Genomic DNA, 18,285 nt, shown 5'->3' on the forward strand with positions numbered 1-18,285 from the left:
AAATCTATACAATTCCAAGTACAGTATGTGGCAATTATGAGGTTGCAGAATGGTGCATGTACTGGGAGTACATTCATACAATTCCAAATACAATATGTGGCAAGTATGTGGTAGCAAACCTGTGCATGTACCAGGGATACCGGTAAATCTATACAATTCAAATTTTGATATGTGGCAAGGAAGTGGTTGCAAAACAGTGCATGTACCGAGGGTAAATCTAATACACAACTACAATTAGTACAATAATTATACAGGTAATCACGTAGTGTAATCTGATACCAAAAGAGATGTAGGTAACTCTCATAAATATGCAAACAAAGGAGCGCCAGATACACAGAAATCTTGATGGTCTTTGGTCACAGCAAGAGAACAACAATTGCTTCATAATGAGATGAATTCTGGACCTGGCTTTACAGGAGGCTCTTTTTACAAGACACTTATTTCACACTGCTCCAGTCCACCCAGCATTGGCAGGATACTGGCTAAAGCTGGAAGTTAAACTTATGCTAAGCTAAACTTATTCAGACCAAAGTTATGTCCATGGATAATCAAAATCTACATCAATATGTCCATGGTCGTTGTAAGTAAATCGCATAAAGTGAGCAAAGCTGTGGTCAGATAGGTCTCTACATACACCCAGGACAGTCTATTTCATTTCAGTTCAATGCAATGCAGAACCTCAAGTTAGTTCCTTTTATTTTTTGGAATTGGGAAGGCATTTATTTTTCACACTAATACAAATAGCTAAAATGGCAATGATGTACATTCTGACCCTGCCATACGTCAATAGAGTAAAGATTAAATTAGATGTGTACTATACCATTGCCTCCTGAAAGACATGATGCCATTTTGAATCACTCATGACTGACTCTAGCAATCTTGTGAGCAGCAAGCTGTGGCCTGATGACCCTGTGTGCAGTGCCTAAAGAAATGGAATGAGCACAAAGCATAGTGTATGATTATTCTTTCATATCATCGCCCAATCCTATGTTTCCTACCCCCTAAACCAATGTGAATGGATCAATTAAAATGTCTAACACACATCTAAATCCACAAACAACCCTGTGAATGTTAGATATTGCAAGATAACTTGAAAACATTTTAGAGACAATCTGTAATTGGTGATGATCACTAAATTTATTAACTGAGTATATATCCATTCTATTAACAAGCACAAGACATTGTTACACTTGCACAAACAACACAGAGACATGATGAATTCATAAAATCATTCACATTTCTCATATGTAACTTAAAATAGTTATTCCAAAGTAATACAAATATGTTACATGCAGAAAAGATCAAATGGATTCAAACAATCCATATAAGAGAGTAGGATGTGTTCAATTTACATAACTTTCTATACTTTCTATGCACAGTATTTAGACGAGCATCCACTTCCTATTCCAGTGATGAGACACAATTACTGATGAACGTTTCACATTTTGAAACTGGATGAACACACACATACCTTCAATAAGGTGATGGCTTCTTTCAAAGAAAGCTTGTCATTGTCAAGAAGTTGTAGGAGCACCTCTACCATCCCATCTGTTGCTTCTTTGCACAGCAGCTACAGTGTAATCAAACAAAAATTCATGAACAACATCATACTGTAAAACCAGAACATTCACAGCATGAAACATCTGCGAATAATTTTGGAGCCGACTGCCTTTTTCACAGGATGAAACTTCCATGATGGTGTACAGCATTATATTGGTATTCAATGCATTTGTGGGCAAAAACTTTGTTGTGCATTTTTACTTTCACAAATTTTGGCTCCTTGCAAAATATGCAAAATTTTCATGCACAAAAAAAATTCTGGTATAACAGCGCTTTTTCCAGTCCTGCATGCAGCAAAGTCTATAAAACTTTGGATCAGACAACATACCGTAACCAAGCTCCACAAAAATACATCAGTATTTGACTCTTTTATATAAACTTAGAAGAACAATATATGTCATGTGTGGAAGCAATCAAATGCATTGTAAGAGAATCAGACAATTAAGAATTTTATGATATTTCAATGTTTAATTGAGGTATTCATATCAACAAAGACCTACAAGAGTGCAATCTAGCTTGAAAAACTGTAAAGTAACATTTCCCAATATAAGATATGAACAGCAGAATCAAAGAACTTATCAAATCTCTATATTTTGCATCCTCAAAGTAAATCCATCTTCGTGCCTTGAGCTTTTGTATTCAATTATTTATTCCTTCGACTTAGCTTTTCATAAAATTTAAGATATTGGAATAACGTGCTTGTGAAATATAGCTACTGTACCCTGGCAAAATCTGTGAGCTGCTTGTCATCACTGAGAATAAGGTGAGCATTGGCAGGGATGAGTTCAGTGACCTCACTGGGAGTCAAACAGGAGGTCGCAAACTTTGCCTGCTCCATCTCACCCAGCTCAAGGTGGATGAGAATCATGCTGATGTTATCTGTAGAAGACCATCTGAGAAAAGATGCAGAGAGAAATTAGGATCTAACTTTGACTGCCTCACTGTTTTCTATGGCATACATTGTGCATTAAAGTGAAAACTAAGTTTCGGTAAGTGCTGGAGAACCCGTCTAGCACCATTTCATTTTTACTTGCAATATATCGAAAGAGTCCACTAAGAAACTTACCTGGCTGACGCGGTTTGCCGGAATGATGAATCGATTTGGAGTATTTTGAGAAAAATAATAATAGTAGGAAAACCGACTTTTATTCCAGAAGGCTCCAGACTAACTCGGTCTCGGGAAAAATTCGACCCTACTTCAGACAATTCACACGCAGTAAGTGATCGCCACATTCTACTGGCCACTGCAAAGTACCAAATGAGGCCTAACTGAATGGACAGGAAAGTGCGTGCTAACGTAATCCTGTACAAAACACTTGAAACAAAAATGACAGCGCGCGGTCCTCAGTTGCTGAGACGTGCGGTCTTTGGAGTTTTTGTTGTTGTTTATCAAGGGCCTTTGATTGTTTTAGAGGTGCTTGATAAGCGCACACTAATTTTGCTTGCGCGCAAAAGAGGTTTTTGATGCGCGCGTTGTAGCAACTCGGACCATTACTGCGAGTAGCCAGAACACGAAGCGCTAGTTTATACAGGCGGCTCCCATAGGACAACACTGTACAATCAGAGGGACAACCATTACAACTCATCCCGCCGTCAAAGCGAAGCCGAGTTATCCCCGAGTCCGAGTTTAGCCTGACCCCGTTCGGGTAAGTTCTGAGACTGAACCTTTTTGGGTAATATTTCGCTTTTTCGTCGTTACCCATCGAATATCTTGTAATAACATCGTTATCCTGCACATTTCCTAAGCATAAGTTCACATTTGGGAGCGAAATTTGACAACTTTTGCAGGCCTACCAGAACTTTGTTTGGGCTTTAAGTATGCATACCAAATAATGTGCACCTACTATAAAGCTTGCGGTAAAGTTAACTCGTTGAGGACGAGTCCCGAGTATACTCTGGCACGTGTCTATGGGAAATGCGTGTTGTAGCATAATCAGCCTGTCCTCGGCAGGTTCAAGACACATTGGTCATTTTACGAGGATTACATGTATTTTGCAGAAAATTTATCACATAATATAAAGAATAGGCAATAAGACATATGATCAAAAAGATACAGAGTAGACAGTAAATTTAAGCATTAAAAAACAACATACTGTAAAATGATATATTCGCAGCATAAAATTTTCACGAATTGGAGCCGATGGCCTTTCTTGTGGCATGAAATTTTCGTGAATTTCCACTGGCATTTAATGCATATAGTGTAGGATAAGAACTTTTGCATGCATTTTAATTTCACGAATCTTAGCTCTCGCAACATTAAAATGCATGTGAACATTCCTCGTTTTACAGAGTCCCATCATCTCTGTGCTTTTTGTACAACACTTTTTCTTGACTCAAATTACAGTTCTAATGCTGGAATTAATACTGTAATACTGAAACTGGATACTATAATACTGGAACTGAGAGTGCATCCAGCTGGGTGATATTGGTGTGAGAAAATTAGATACTGACAATTACATGAAACAATAGGAAAGGAGGAGAGAGGAGAATCAATAGGAAAGGAGGAGAGAGGAGAATAAACAGGCAAGCAATAAGATTGAGGTAGAAAGAATAGATAAGGGAAAATGACAAAGGAAGAAGAGAAAGAAGGAGATGACGAGAGGAGAGAGGAAAGGAGGAGAGAGGAAGAGAGGAGAAGAGAAAGAGAAAGGAGAAAGAACAGAAAACAGATCTAAAAATCCAAGACAGCTATCAGTTGTCCTTGGAAATATTTTTCTCGTGATTATTGGAAAATTTGCATTGTTTGCATTTAAGTTGCATGTTCTTCATGCATGTGGTAGCAATGGTACAGACATTCACACATGTTGCGAGAACTAGGCACAAACTGTGCAAGAATGGTTTTTGGCTCCATTGTCGTAATACTAGTACATTCAGAAAAAAAAAAAAATTCTAAATGTTTGTCTTTACCATTTGTTTTTACATTAAATCAGCTGCTAAGTCTCTTGTCATATACATTGATAATAGTGCGACAGTGTAGAGGAGTAATCGACTTAGATATCTCTCTTGCATGCTTCTGCTCAACTTAGCACCCAAGCAGCACAAGTACATGCCATAAAAATATGAACTCTAAATTACCGCCTCTTACTTTCAGTAACAATCTAATTCTCTAACACGGTCACATACTTACTGGTAGGAATCTTGTGACTGCTGCTGTTTTAGCCTCTGGAGAACGTCCAACTTCTTCTGGGGGCTGAGGTATTCCTTTAACTTTCCCGAAAGAAAAATATCTGAGCATCGCGAAGGCTTGATGTGTGAATAGACATCAATGATGCGCTCTGCTGTGTCCTGGCAACAATGTAGGTTATGTTTTAAGTCATGATAAACAGCACAACATTCAGAAAGCACATCAAATCTTACATGTATCTTCCCACAGAGACCATATAAATACTCTTCTATATCTTCTTTTTTTGTGTGTAATGAATTAAAAGTTCCCATATGTAACCTACATAACTATATCTTTGCACTAGAGTTATTGTTTAAATGAGATGTAGTTATAAGAGCAGCATGACTATACCAAGAATACTACTGGATTCAAATTGAAAATTACAATTGCCTTTAGAATTTCACTAAGATGTTCACATGAATTTGACTCATTATTTTTTTTTTTCACAGCAGAAAAGTACACAAAGAAAAATTTGTGGCAACATACATAATCATTCTCTTCTGTAGTTCATATTGTGTAATTTACTCTTTCATAAATGATATTTTACATTGAGGATGAATATCATAAAAATGTCTGGGCATGGAAGGAGTCAATAACTACAAAATTACATCCCCTTCATTGGGTAACACATGTTTCTCACTAAGAAATAATCTCCCTGCACTTCTCTATTGGCCATTGAGAAGTAGATATCTAATGTCAGTTAGACAGTAATGATTACACACAAACCTTGTCCATTTCTACTTCAGATGCATCTCCAGAAAACAGTTTAAAATCAAGGTAGCTGGCCAATCCTGGACCAAGTGACAGATCCTGGAAAGAATTAAGACATTGGTAAGTTTTTTTCTTTTGATTTATCTTTTATTTCATTGTCATTCATCCTATCTTGAGTATTTGCAAATTATTACATTCTGATGCTTACAGAGATGGCAAGTACCTTTAATAACAGAGACATTGCAAATCTGAGTGCAAACATATTGCTAAAATAAATCTGCATGCCATTTTCACTTCAGGGTCCATGATGACTGCAACAAGCTTTGCAAAATGCTATTTCTCTCATAGAAGAAAGAAATGGAATAGTAGGTTGAGTCTTCATGAAAATTGTACAAAAAATGTGAAAGAATAATTACTATTTGACTCTTGAGAACTTGTTTGTTTTTGGTTTTTTTTTTCTTGTTCTCTGTCTTCGGACACCAGCATATGAAATGCAATGTGCAAACAGTCCAGGTTGATTATGCATTAAATTCAAAGACAAACTTTCTTGAGGATACAGCAACAAGCTGTTCATTCACCTATTCCTGACTGAATAAATCAAAATGATCGAAATTCAAAGAACTTGTAAATCAAAATACTGGGAATTACATTTGCATGCAAACTAGGCCTCATGCATCGTTTCTGCTTGTTAGGAAAAACCCACTATGGAAGGATGCTTATGATTTGAATATGGTCATAAACCGGTCTATTGTGCAACAATCATGATCTTTATTTGGATGGAGAACCTAATCTATAGCTGCATAGCATTATTAGGTACTCAGTTTTTAAAATAAAATATCCACTTGCTGACCAATCTTGTCTTTTCCAATAACATGGTGTGGGCAGTCCAACATGAGACAGGACTCTAAAACAAAGCAATCATCTTTTATCTCTGCTTGAATACACACCAACTAATACTGGAAACTATTTTCAGAATACCTCCGACAGATTTAAAAATGATCCACTCGCACTGGAAATTAAAGTTTTACATGTATTCTCCCATTAGACCTAAACATGTATAGTTTCAAAGACAAAACTTCCCTGTCTCTCAATACATTTTATTTTTAGTACATCTAACACATTCTTCTTCTTTTTTTTTTTTTTTTTGGGGGGGGAGGGGTGCTAAGGTAAGTGTAACCTTCGATACCTCACATCTGGAAACATTATTACCTCTGCCACGGAGGATATGTTTTTGCCAGCATTGGTTTGTCTGTCTGTTTGCAAAATAACTCAAAAGACTGTGAACGGATGTGCATGAAACTTACATGGAAAAGTTGATAATGACATAAGGAACAGATGATTAAATTTTGGTAGTGATCAGGGAAATTTTATGAATTTCATAATGAAATTAAAAAAAAATCTTTTGGCAAACAGGGTCACGTATTTGAGGTCTGCATATGTGCATTAAAGCATGTGCAGGCTCTGCTCAAGGCACTGCACCGCAGAAATCTGATGATGTAAAACACAAGGCTACTTCATCATTGGGAAATTGGGTAATATTCAGCATGCTTGTATATGGGTGGAAATTAGCTGCTTGGCGGAGGTCTGCGCCCTCGGAGTGCTTTTCTAGTTAATGCTTGTAACAACCACGAACCACAAATTTAATAAAATAGAACTGAGATACATGCCTCCACCTTTTCCTTTTAACTACAACTGACTCACTTTATGTCTGAGACAGGCATGACTTTGTTTGAATTCTACACCAATGTAGAAAGACATAGAAAGACAACCTAAAAACACTTACTGTAAAACACGATATATTTGCGGCATGAAAATTTCGCGAATTGGAGCCGACGGCCTTGCTCGCAGCAAGAAATTTTCACAAATTGCCTCTGGCATTCAATGCATATTGTGTAGGCAAGAACTTTCGCATACAATTTAATTTCGCAAATGTTGGCGCTCGCAGTATTGGTGGAGATGAGAATTGGACTTAACTTTTTGCAAGATACTAAGAAAACACTTATGAAATAGTACAGAGCATACCATTTTAAGAGGAATTGAAAGTTTATTTGAGGAAAATAGGGTTTGGAATGACTGAAACATCCAAAAACAAAGTAAAACAAAGCGATCATAATAAAAGGTGGGTCCCACACTTTATTAGAATCGCTCTGTTTTGGATATCTCGGCCATTTCAAATCCAATTTTCATCGAATAAACGTTGAATTCCTCATGGAATTACATGCTCTTTCACATTTCATAAGAGGTTTCTCATTATCTCACCAAAAAATGTTAGAAACTTGAAATTAGATCTCAACCATAACTATACGATCCCTTTAAAATGCATGTGAACATTCCTCATTTTAGAGATTCACATGGCTCCTGCACCACTGCCTGGCAGCCACAAAAACAGTTATGATGACAAATGTCTAGTTTACTTAGGGGTTACTACAGATTGCTTGTGGATGATAGAACAAATATGGAAACGTGTTGCTTGAAGGTTTGCATGGTGAAGTAAATGAGGGAGAAAGGCTTGCGGTGACACCATGTGTGTGTAGTCCTTAACCGGATTGATACTTGGCAGAAGAAGAGCCTAGAAAGAGGGGAATTGAAGAGGGAAGCGACATATGGGGGTTGTAAGGAGGGCAAAAAGTGACGAGTGGGGGACAGCAATGGTCTGGAAGTTAAAGTTGCACTAGTGGAGACAGTAGAGAAAGGAACAGAGAGAGTGGTAAGAAAGAATAGAGTGAGAATCAAGCATTAAAGATGTTCGGATATTGTAGGAGGAGAAAGATGAAATGGAAGGGAAGAGGATGTGGAAAGTAGCCAGATGAGAATTCAGAGAGAAAAATCACCTCCTGCTTGAATTGCTCCTGCAGAGATCCTGTAATGGATGCCAAGATTTCTGAGATGGGCCGTTCAGACATGTTTAGGTAGGGGAGAGTCAGCGGCCACTCTGACTCACAAGTGCTTCTGATGAATGAAGAGAAGAGAGATTAGACTACAACTGCCACACACACAAAAAGTGGTCATAGACTGATAAGACATGACACAATTCAAGACACGCCTACACATTTAGCATATGTCCATGTTTTATAAAGTTGGCACTATGCAACACTGAAAGTTCTCCATGTAACACTTTTGCTAGTAGAAAAACAAAAATGCAGAAAAGTTTGAGTTCTCTATGATGACGATGACGATCCACAACATTTGTATAGTGCCATCTGTTTTAGAAACATTCAAAGGCGCAGACTCCTCCAAGAGAGTTGCGTATCTATCATGCTCATCAACCACCAACTGCTCCATTTGAGTTTTGTTCATTTCCTCTGTATACACTGTATGTGTTAGGGAATAATACATGGAAACACCTAGAAATGCCTAATTCTTCAAACTGATCTCAGCATGGATAAATGGCTTATGTCTACAGTGTCATATAATTAATCTAGTGATGAAGCATGCAGGTTTTACAGCTCATTTTAATTTCTTCTCCAAACAGCAGGTGATGAAGACAGGCAATGACACAAACTGATTATGATATACAACATTACCAACAAGACATGCCTTGTTCTTATAATGAGCTTGATAACAGAATATTTACCTTTGTATTGTGATCACTACAGCTAAGCTGACACTGAAAGTACACAACAATGAAATACAAAATTATCATCCAGACTCACCCAGCATAGACCTGTCCAAGTAATGCACTGGTTTCCTGAAACAGTCTTTTCATCGCCTCCTGATCAGCATCCTTGTCCTCCTGACCACTGCCAACATCCTTGTTGCCATAGCAACACTGCAACAGCTTGGCCCGTGCCAGAAGGTGGGCTTCCAACACCAAGTGTTGGTAGGCTGATATGCTGGCCTGACGGAAGCTAGTGGCCATCTCAATCATGTCCACGAGGAGGTCAGTGGCCGGAGCCTTTTGCAGGACATACACACTCCAGTCACTGAAAACGTAACACAGAAATTAGGCATTTCCACCATTGAAGACCTGCTTGATGTACACTAGGGCAGAACCTAGAAAATCCTTGGCAATGGAGGTAAAGGTGCAATGATTTAAAGAAATATAACCTAACCGTGTAACTTCATGGTCTGTCTGTCTAAGATCACTGACCATGGCAGCCCAGTCCCTAGAACAAAAAGAGCAAACACACCAACAACTATATTCTCACCATTGCAATCCATTTCAATAGACCACTTCTGAAATATATTCCAATTTGGTGCATACCTTGTTCACAAAAGTTGCCCCTAACAACCACAAAGCTTGCCGGTGGCTTGCCCTACCTAGCAACAACTAAGTGAATTCCTGCCTGTGGAACTTAATGGGAGGGAGCAGGTAAATGACATGCTTTCTTACTTGGCTGTAAGAAAAGAAACATTTATAAATTGCAATACATTACGGAAACGGTCTATTCACCCTCTAACACAAATATGCTACCACTTATGTCTGTCTCACCTATTAGATGCATGCTCTCCACTGCTCTTCTCCTTGCACATGAGAATCACATGACGGTCACATGACGCAACAGTCTGCACACTCAGGAATGGCCGCAAGCTCACCAGGCAGATGTCGGTAGTGGGGTCAGGACATGCCTTTAGACAAGGATTTTCACAGCTCAGGTTAAACAGGAATAGACACTTTCCATTAAAAAAAAATGACATCACCATTTGGCATAACTACTGCTGAGAATGACATCATATGAGAACAATAGGCGTTTTCACATCAGCCCGATAAAAAACCAAGCTCGAGATATTTTTCGCGATCGCAAATTAGCGCACTATTTCATTTCCTATTCACATCAGCCCGAAGAGCATTAGCCCGAAATTTTTTTCGAGCTAATGCGACAGCTGAGCATGCGCAAACAGCGTCAGGTATACCAGTAGAGCGCGCGCTTTCAAAAAAATTACCCGCGTGATCACCATCACACACGCTAGGCATGATGGGATGCATCACGCTAATTTCTTGAGGCGATTTCACATTATCAAACAGCGCGCTAGTTTGCAAATTATCTCGCTATTTCTGAAATTTCCCGAGTTGGACTCGAGAAATTTTCTCGATCAGAGCGATAAAATTAGCGCGCTAATTTGTATTCACATTATCAAATAGCGCGCTAACTTGTGATCGAGTTAATTTCCCAAATCAGAAAATAGCGCGCTATTTCGAAACATTGGGCTGATGTGAAAACGTCTTTAGATTAACCAGCAGACTTTGCAAAAGTTTCACTTTGCAAGAATAATGGGATAAAATGTATTACAATTGCTGGCAAAGGCATACAAATGCATCCGCCGGAGTATGAACATAAGTGCATGCATTCATACATTTTTTCCTCCATTTTTTTTTTTATTGTGATTTCATTAGTAGCCATACATTCCACTTGAATGGTTAATAAATATACAAAATGAATATACCTAACATAAAATGAGTACACTTGAGTCATCCTCTTGAACATTCAGGAATGTGGAAATATTTAATGCTCATACACAAATATACACAGCATAATATCTCCTGTTAATGAGCACACTAAACAAATGTGAACAAATTTTTTTTTTTTAATGCAAAAATGCATAACTACCCATCCCCCCATAACACAAACAACAATATTTCTTCCCTTATCATTAATGCCTTAATCTGCCCTTTATATAAGCACCCCCCCCCCCAACCTTCCTTTCTTCTTCCTACCCATACCTTCTCACCACCCCACCCCCTCCCCTTTAAGCTACCTATTCTCACATAATTCCCACATTATAATTATTGCCTGTTGTGGAATACAATGCTTCATTGGTGCACATAAAAAGAAAGCAACTTTAGTTTGTGGGTGACTAAATGGCATGGTGAAACAAGTGCTTCTTTCCAAGCAGACCCATATGCATTGTTTCCGATCTGCACCTTATCAGGGAACGTAGTTGAAAAATTCTATAAACCAACCCAAGATCAATGGACAAACACACAACAATCTTGACATATAAACACACTCACGTTGGACACACCGTCAATGCTCTCTGTATTGTGGATGGCTGCAGCAGTAATCCGATGCGAGTACGTCTCCAGTCCACTGGGAGACACAGCATACAGGAAATCATGACCCACCTGCAACAAGATCACATTTGCATGGAGATGGTTTCAATAATGAATGGATATTTGCCAAGCATTAAAGCTTTCAGAGCTGTTTCCACTAATAAATGGTCAATCCCTTTTGCTCTCTGAATTCTACATTTCTTTTAACATGAATATGTACATGCCAAAATGAGAGGTAATATACATGATTTAACAGTTTTCCTCTGTTTCAGAATTGCTGCAATCAGAACTTTGCAATGCTTCACTTTAACATCTGTAAAACTCTTCACATTCAGACTAATGGATCTAAAATAATTCTTAGTAGTTCAAGGGTAAGAGTCCTATGTATACTGCAGCAATACAATGGATGCCCTAATTCTTATGCTACATAGTATATGAGAACAACTGCATCTTTACAACCATTTTCATTGCACATTGTGTCCTTGGTGTATGTGAGTATGAACATAAGCGTGAATACATGCTGCTTAATATGGAATTAATGTTTTGATATGTTCTCAATATAAACAACAACAAAAATGTTGAATCCTGCCACTGCTAAATGGGTCATTAGCAGCACACCAGGGATCAGCAGTGTATCAGCTATTTAAGTACTGGACACCTCCCCCTGGCTGGACGGTGCTGCGTTGGGATTCCCTAGACAGCACCCCCATGTCATCTTTCCACACTTCCCCACAATTCCCTAGCACTAATGAGAGTATCAATCTCACCATCACTGATTCCGAAGTGGAACCCCAATCCTCCAGCCAATGGTTCCGGCTACTGACACCCTTAAACTTTTTCATTCACGATCGCTAATCATGTTCCCTCTACACCCCATCCCCCATGCCTTCCCAACAAGCCATGCAGATCCTGTCTCCACTGCTCCACAAGTCATCTTTACGTTCCTCAATATATTACTTCCCTCATCCATCTACACCTTCCAATCATTCCCCGCTGCTAACATTCCTTCAAGGTCCCTTCCTCCTCACACTGCATCTTGTCCCTTCCTTTACAAATTAGATCCCTTTACCTTTTAACAGGAAGCCCATTCTTCTTTATTGCCTCCATTGCTGCACTTGCCAATCCCTCCATCTCCTTTAACACCTGGCTGTGCCTACATCTATAGTCCTGCAATAACCTTCTACACGTAGATAGAATGTGCTCCAGCAACCCCCTTGCTTTCCTGCAAACCCTGCATCCACCATCCCTCCCAACTCCCCACCTCTTCAGATTCACTGGTGAAGGCAAAACACCAAAGGTGGAGCTGATCAGGAAGCACACAGCTCCGGAGGACATTAACCTGAGGTCATCCCACAACATCCCACACCATTAGAAGTCCGGAAATCCCCAACTGTAGCAGTCTTTAAATCACGACTCAAAACACATCTTTTCATTTGACTGTTCATAATCATCAAGCATACCAGAAGCTTTTGCAGCGCAGAAGAATATATGCCTAAAGGTTTTGCACTTTATTATCATCTTCTTCTACTCTACCCCCTTCCACCTACTTCATTCCCTGCATTCCATGTTATGCAGCTTTTGCAAACCAGTACTCCTGGTAGCCCTGTAAACAGGAGGTGGTTGAGAAGTCCTTAACTGCCACCATCGCCAAATCCCCCTACCCTTCTAGGCTTTCTTGATGTACTATCTCACGCCATGATGAAATCCAACCCGCCCAACCTGAACAGCACCCTGCATCTCCTTCCACTTTGTCATTGCTACTGCCTCATCCGCAGCCTCCTCCGCCCTGCACTCCCTCCCTGTGTGGATCAGCGACCTAACTCCTGCTATAGTCTGGTCCTTTGACTCTCTCATCATCATCATTACCCTAACCTTGCCAGCTTTAAACTCCTCAACACTGATGGGATAAATAATCATAGCATTCCAGATCTACTAAAGAATGCCAGATCTGTAAGCATTCTCTCAAATAAGTATCATATGACTATACAAACAAGTTTTTTTTCTAGTTTACAAGTTTGAACTTTCTTCTTTATCGTAAATTCATTCATATTTCTTCTTGCTTTTAATTGAAATGATTTTTATTTATGTGGTTGATACAAACTGTATGGCACTACCATGAATCACCATTACCATGAATAAATCAGTGAATTAATTGTATGATCGCAATCGGATGGTAAATTGTGCCTGTCCATGTTTGATTTGCACAACATGCCCAAATCGACTCTACAGGTCAATGAACATGGTTTGCACTTGCACCTAACAAGACTGGTTCACTTCATGTAACATCATTTCACAGAGAAAAGAGTGACAGCTTTACTGGTTCCACTCACATCAATGGCAATAGCCTTGGCTGTGTAGAGATAGTAAGAGAGAGGACGCACTTGATCTAAGATGTCGTAGACAAGGCCCTGCTTTGGGGTGCTGAGTAGACAGCACATTCCAACCAAACTTTGGGCAAGGAATGACTCAGAAGTCCCCTCTCCAGAGGTTCTTATGGCATCCAGTGAAAATGGAACTAAACGGGACAAAGAAACAAAGACAAACACACATGTCACAAAAGTTATATTTCTTGCGACACACGTTTTAGAATTTCTAGAATGCAAACAGATGGTTTAAGCAAGAATCTCACTTCTTATCCATTACACAGTATGTGACACTTATGTTTTCAAACTTGTAAGTCTGTATACTACAACCTAGCATAAATCCATGTTCTTTGCAATATCAATTAACTGCACACAGAGCTGTCTTGGTGCACTAAAAATATATATAAAGGGGCCAATTCGAAGCAAATGCTATGAAACACAGTCTATATAAAATAATGGGAGCCACATTAACTGGGGGAAAAAAAAAGAAAGACTGAGATTCATCATGTTAGGTTTCCAGTAAATATACTGTATATCTTTTAAAAAAAAACAGACATTGCAAATCCTTCTTCACAGATATGGGGTATTTCATTCACAAAACATACTGTAAAAGTGGAAATTTTCGCGCATTTCGCGCAACCAGAAACTAGTGCGAAAATAAAAGCATGCGGATATTTTTGCTTGCCATATGTTCCAGTAGTTAATGTCTTGATTCCGCGGAATTAAAAACATGCAAAACTCTTCTTACCCCGCCGAGCGCGTAAAATCAGTCGCGCGAAAATATCCACTTTTACAGTAATACTATATTTAAAATATTTGAGTTTAAAAGGCAGACTGCCCACGTTTTCTTTTACTTTTTTCATAAGTCGGCAAGAGTTGCACTGTTGTAAGACCTGCTTCCGACATTGGAAATCTGCAGTACAAGAGATGAATGTACGATGTAACCTTTTCGGCCCCAGCTCTGCAGGTTCGGGAATGCAACAAACAAAAGTTAAAGTTCTGTATGGAAGACATGACAATACTGAGAGATTATATCACGAGGAATGAATTCAATTTTTTTTTTTTTCATGACTGAGTACGACAACATATGCAAATATCTGAATATATGAGCATGCTTGGTTATAGCTCTGTCACTAAATCACTTTGAAACTCAAGTAAGCATGCCATATACATTACATTGGCTGACACAGTGCAACATGTATACAACAGGCTGATACATGTATACATACTGGATGGATGAATGTTTATGCTGAGCATGTTTTACTCAAGCTGGCATTGACTCTGTGACCACAGAAGGAATAATGTGTGTGGCATAACCTTACTGTCTGACATGTGCTTCTGGATTAGTCAAAGCAAGAATATCCTTCAAGCTTCTCCTACTGGTCTACAAAGTAGTCAACAATAGAGCTCCAGAGTACATTGGGGAGTGTCTGGTATGACGCTCTCACTCTAGGCACACTCGTCTTTCATCATCCGTTACCTTCACTCAACAAAAAAAAAAAAAAAACAACTAGCTGGTGATGCAGCTTTCTCTTCTTCTGCTCCTAGGCTGTGGAATAAGCTCTCTCCTCTTCTGAAATCATCACCAACACTGGATCACTTCAAACAAAATTTGAAGATCTACTTATTTCGATATCCCTTTATATGCACTCGGCTTGTATTGTCACTGCCTGGTAATGTTATCTCCTATGGCGACCAGGGATGACATCTCATAGTGTTTTGTATCCAGTGGAATAGGCACCCTAAAATATCAACTATTATTATTATTATTATTATTATTATTATTATTATTATTATTATTATTATTATTATTATTATTATTATTATTATTATTATCATTATTATTATTATTATTATTATCATTATTAAAGGGACTATACAGTACTGGTTGAGGTGGGGATTCATGTTTTGAACATTCCTAAGTGAGATAATGATAAACCTCCTATGAAATATGAAAGAGCATGTAATTTTAAGAAGGATTCAACATTTATTTCATGAAAATTGGTTTTCAAATGGCTGAGGTATCCAAAAAAGTGATAATAATAAAGGGCGACAGACCACGCCTTTTATTAGGATCTCTTTAAAACCGATTTTCATCAAATTAACTTTTGATACCCCTTAGAATTGCATGCTCTTTGACATCTCATAGAGTGGTTTCTGAATATCTCACAAAACGTTAAAAGCTAAATCCTCACTTCAACCAAAACTGTATACACCCTTTAATATTATCATTACTAATATTATTATTATCATTATTATTATTATCATTATTATTATTATCATTATTATTATCATTATCATATAGCTACTGATACTCTGTATACAGGCTCGGTGATATCCTTTTATAAATGTGTTAAACACATTTATAAATGTGTTAAACACATTTATATAGTTAAACCACCAGGTTTACAGAGAAATGAAATCACTAACTAGTACATCATAGATCATACATTTTTATTGCCTTGTCTTAATTACATGGAGATGCTTTTTTTTTTTTTTTTTTCGTTTTTGCCATCTTACCTTTTGCCAGAGTGTGTCCACTTTGCATGTCTTATTTTGAAAGGTGCTACACCTGGCACACCACGGACTGGACCAAGGATCTCTGCAGGGCCTTCTTTCTGCTTCACATAATCCTCATTCAAGATGCTGGGAAGCATGATGCAGTTCTGGATGATTTGCTCTGAGCGACTACCTTCAGAGTTGTCCACTGACAAACCAGTGGGTCCACAGCTCCACTCCACGTAGTGCTTGTCCCTCACAAATCCTGCGCTATGCAGGCTTGCAGGCGGCTGATGAGTGTCCATGTCAGATTTGTCCACAGGTGGAACACCCACTTTTGAGGATGCAGATTTTCTTTGGACTTTACTAATAGATGAACATGTGATGTTAAACTTCTGTGCATTGAGCAGCAACACGTGAGCTTCATGGTTGGATGTGAAAGCAAGGTGAGCTCCAAGGATATCCACATTGATGACTCTGAAGTTGTTACCGGTAATCACAATGTCGATAAAATGCTGGAAGTCATGGTGGCCCTCAGTATCCGTCAGTCGGAAGATGCTGATGACTCCACTCATGCCAGCGACCAGGTTTCCATTCTCACTGCAACACGCCATGCACAGAATGTGACGCATTGTGCGCACCTCCACTACCTCAAGATGTCTGGATGAGGTCTCGCTAGATGGGGAGAGCACCGGTGAGCTGGTCCCTGCTATGCGTGCTTTGGTCACATTCTCCTGGATTCCACTCTGGCGCCAGTTAAAGTAGACTCTCAAAGCATTGGATGTGCCAGTCTCATCTTCCAAGAGAGCTATGTAATTACCTGCCAAGGTGTAGAATTGTTGCAATGAAAAGAAATCTTGTGGCATCTATTTCTTTCTATTACAATCTACTTCACTAAAGAGTTTGCTAAAACTATATGTTTCTCTATATTTCTTTTTTTGAATATATTTGAATATACTTTTTCAAATATTTTTCAAATATTTTTTAGTTTACTGCAAGCTCTATACTTTAAACAATCAGAACTGTGGAACAGCATCCCAAGTGATATAAAACATGCGACTTCCATCAATAAGTTCAAAACGTTTTTAAAAACGTATTTGTTCAATAGTGATTGTAGATGATGCTTTATGCAGCATTCTACTGTTTCTGTAAAATTTTATATTTTCTTTTGAATGTTTCTTTGTCTCCCTCCAAAGCGCATAGAGACCTTGCCAAAGGTATTATGTGCTATATAAGAACGGTGATAATAATAATAACAATAATAACAAAAAGTCAGTAACCAACAAAAGAGGGTGAGTGTAAATTTCACATATCAAACTTTTAGCCTCTATGTACATGTAGGTTGAATATTGTATGCACTCAAACACTGTACAGTATGTCCCCCCAAAAAAGTACAATCAAATTTTTGCATTGATAACACCCAATATGATTAAACTGTCTAAATGCTACTTCAGGGTCTTAAAATATAACATCTTAGCTCCATTTTGCAGAAAACCCCATTCAATTTGGTTAAATGGGGTATCTCACTGAGCGGCGAACGTTTGCGAACGTAGCGAATTCGGGATTTCGCCAGGGTTCATAAAGGGTTGCAAAAGGTTCGTTAACAGTCGCAAGAAAGTTCGCAAATGGTTTTTATTGTCGCAAACAGTTTTTCTTGTCGCAAAGAAATTTTGAACATGTTCAAAATTTCTTTGCGAACCTTTGCGAATTTGTATTTTCGCTAACAGTTGCAAACATTCGCAAAACACTCGTAAGAATTCGCAAACGGTCGTAATACGGTGTCGCTAACATTTTTATTTGATTCGCCACTGCTAGCGAATAAGTAACCATATATGGTTCCTACATAAAAGCTTCTGAAACAGACAAGGTTCCACTCTAAGAAAGTTCTTGAAGCTCTTGACATCTCCATCATGATTGTAATTGCTGCAAAAGCTTTTCATATTTCAGACTTTCATAAGTTTGTCCTCTGCAACAACCACTCTCTGACCCAACAGTCT

General features: G+C 38.5%; 1 protein-coding gene across 1 annotated transcript in view; it reads right to left on the bottom strand.

Moving 5' to 3' along the window:
- Nucleotides 1–18,285, bottom strand: part of LOC139735894 (BLOC-2 complex member HPS3-like) — a 37,793-nt gene that overhangs the window by 11,928 nt on the left and 7,580 nt on the right. The window contains exons 3-14 of the mRNA XM_071646648.1: nt 16,310–17,108; nt 14,644–14,750; nt 13,757–13,941; nt 11,388–11,498; nt 9,867–10,003; nt 9,088–9,357; nt 8,266–8,383; nt 5,450–5,533; nt 4,688–4,845; nt 2,282–2,453; nt 1,472–1,570; nt 821–922 (exon numbers count right to left, since the gene is read on the bottom strand). Of these exons, the coding sequence (XP_071502749.1) occupies nt 821–922; nt 1,472–1,570; nt 2,282–2,453; nt 4,688–4,845; nt 5,450–5,533; nt 8,266–8,383; nt 9,088–9,357; nt 9,867–10,003; nt 11,388–11,498; nt 13,757–13,941; nt 14,644–14,750; nt 16,310–17,108 (2,342 nt within the window). The remainder of the gene's footprint in view (nt 1–820; nt 923–1,471; nt 1,571–2,281; nt 2,454–4,687; nt 4,846–5,449; nt 5,534–8,265; nt 8,384–9,087; nt 9,358–9,866; nt 10,004–11,387; nt 11,499–13,756; nt 13,942–14,643; nt 14,751–16,309; nt 17,109–18,285) is intronic.

Source organism: Diadema antillarum, unplaced genomic scaffold (genome assembly GCF_040938485.1).
Source record: "Diadema antillarum isolate AM-2024a unplaced genomic scaffold, OU_Dant_1.0 seq00000604_RagTag, whole genome shotgun sequence".
Lineage (NCBI taxonomy): Eukaryota > Metazoa > Echinodermata > Echinoidea > Diadematoida > Diadematidae > Diadema > Diadema antillarum.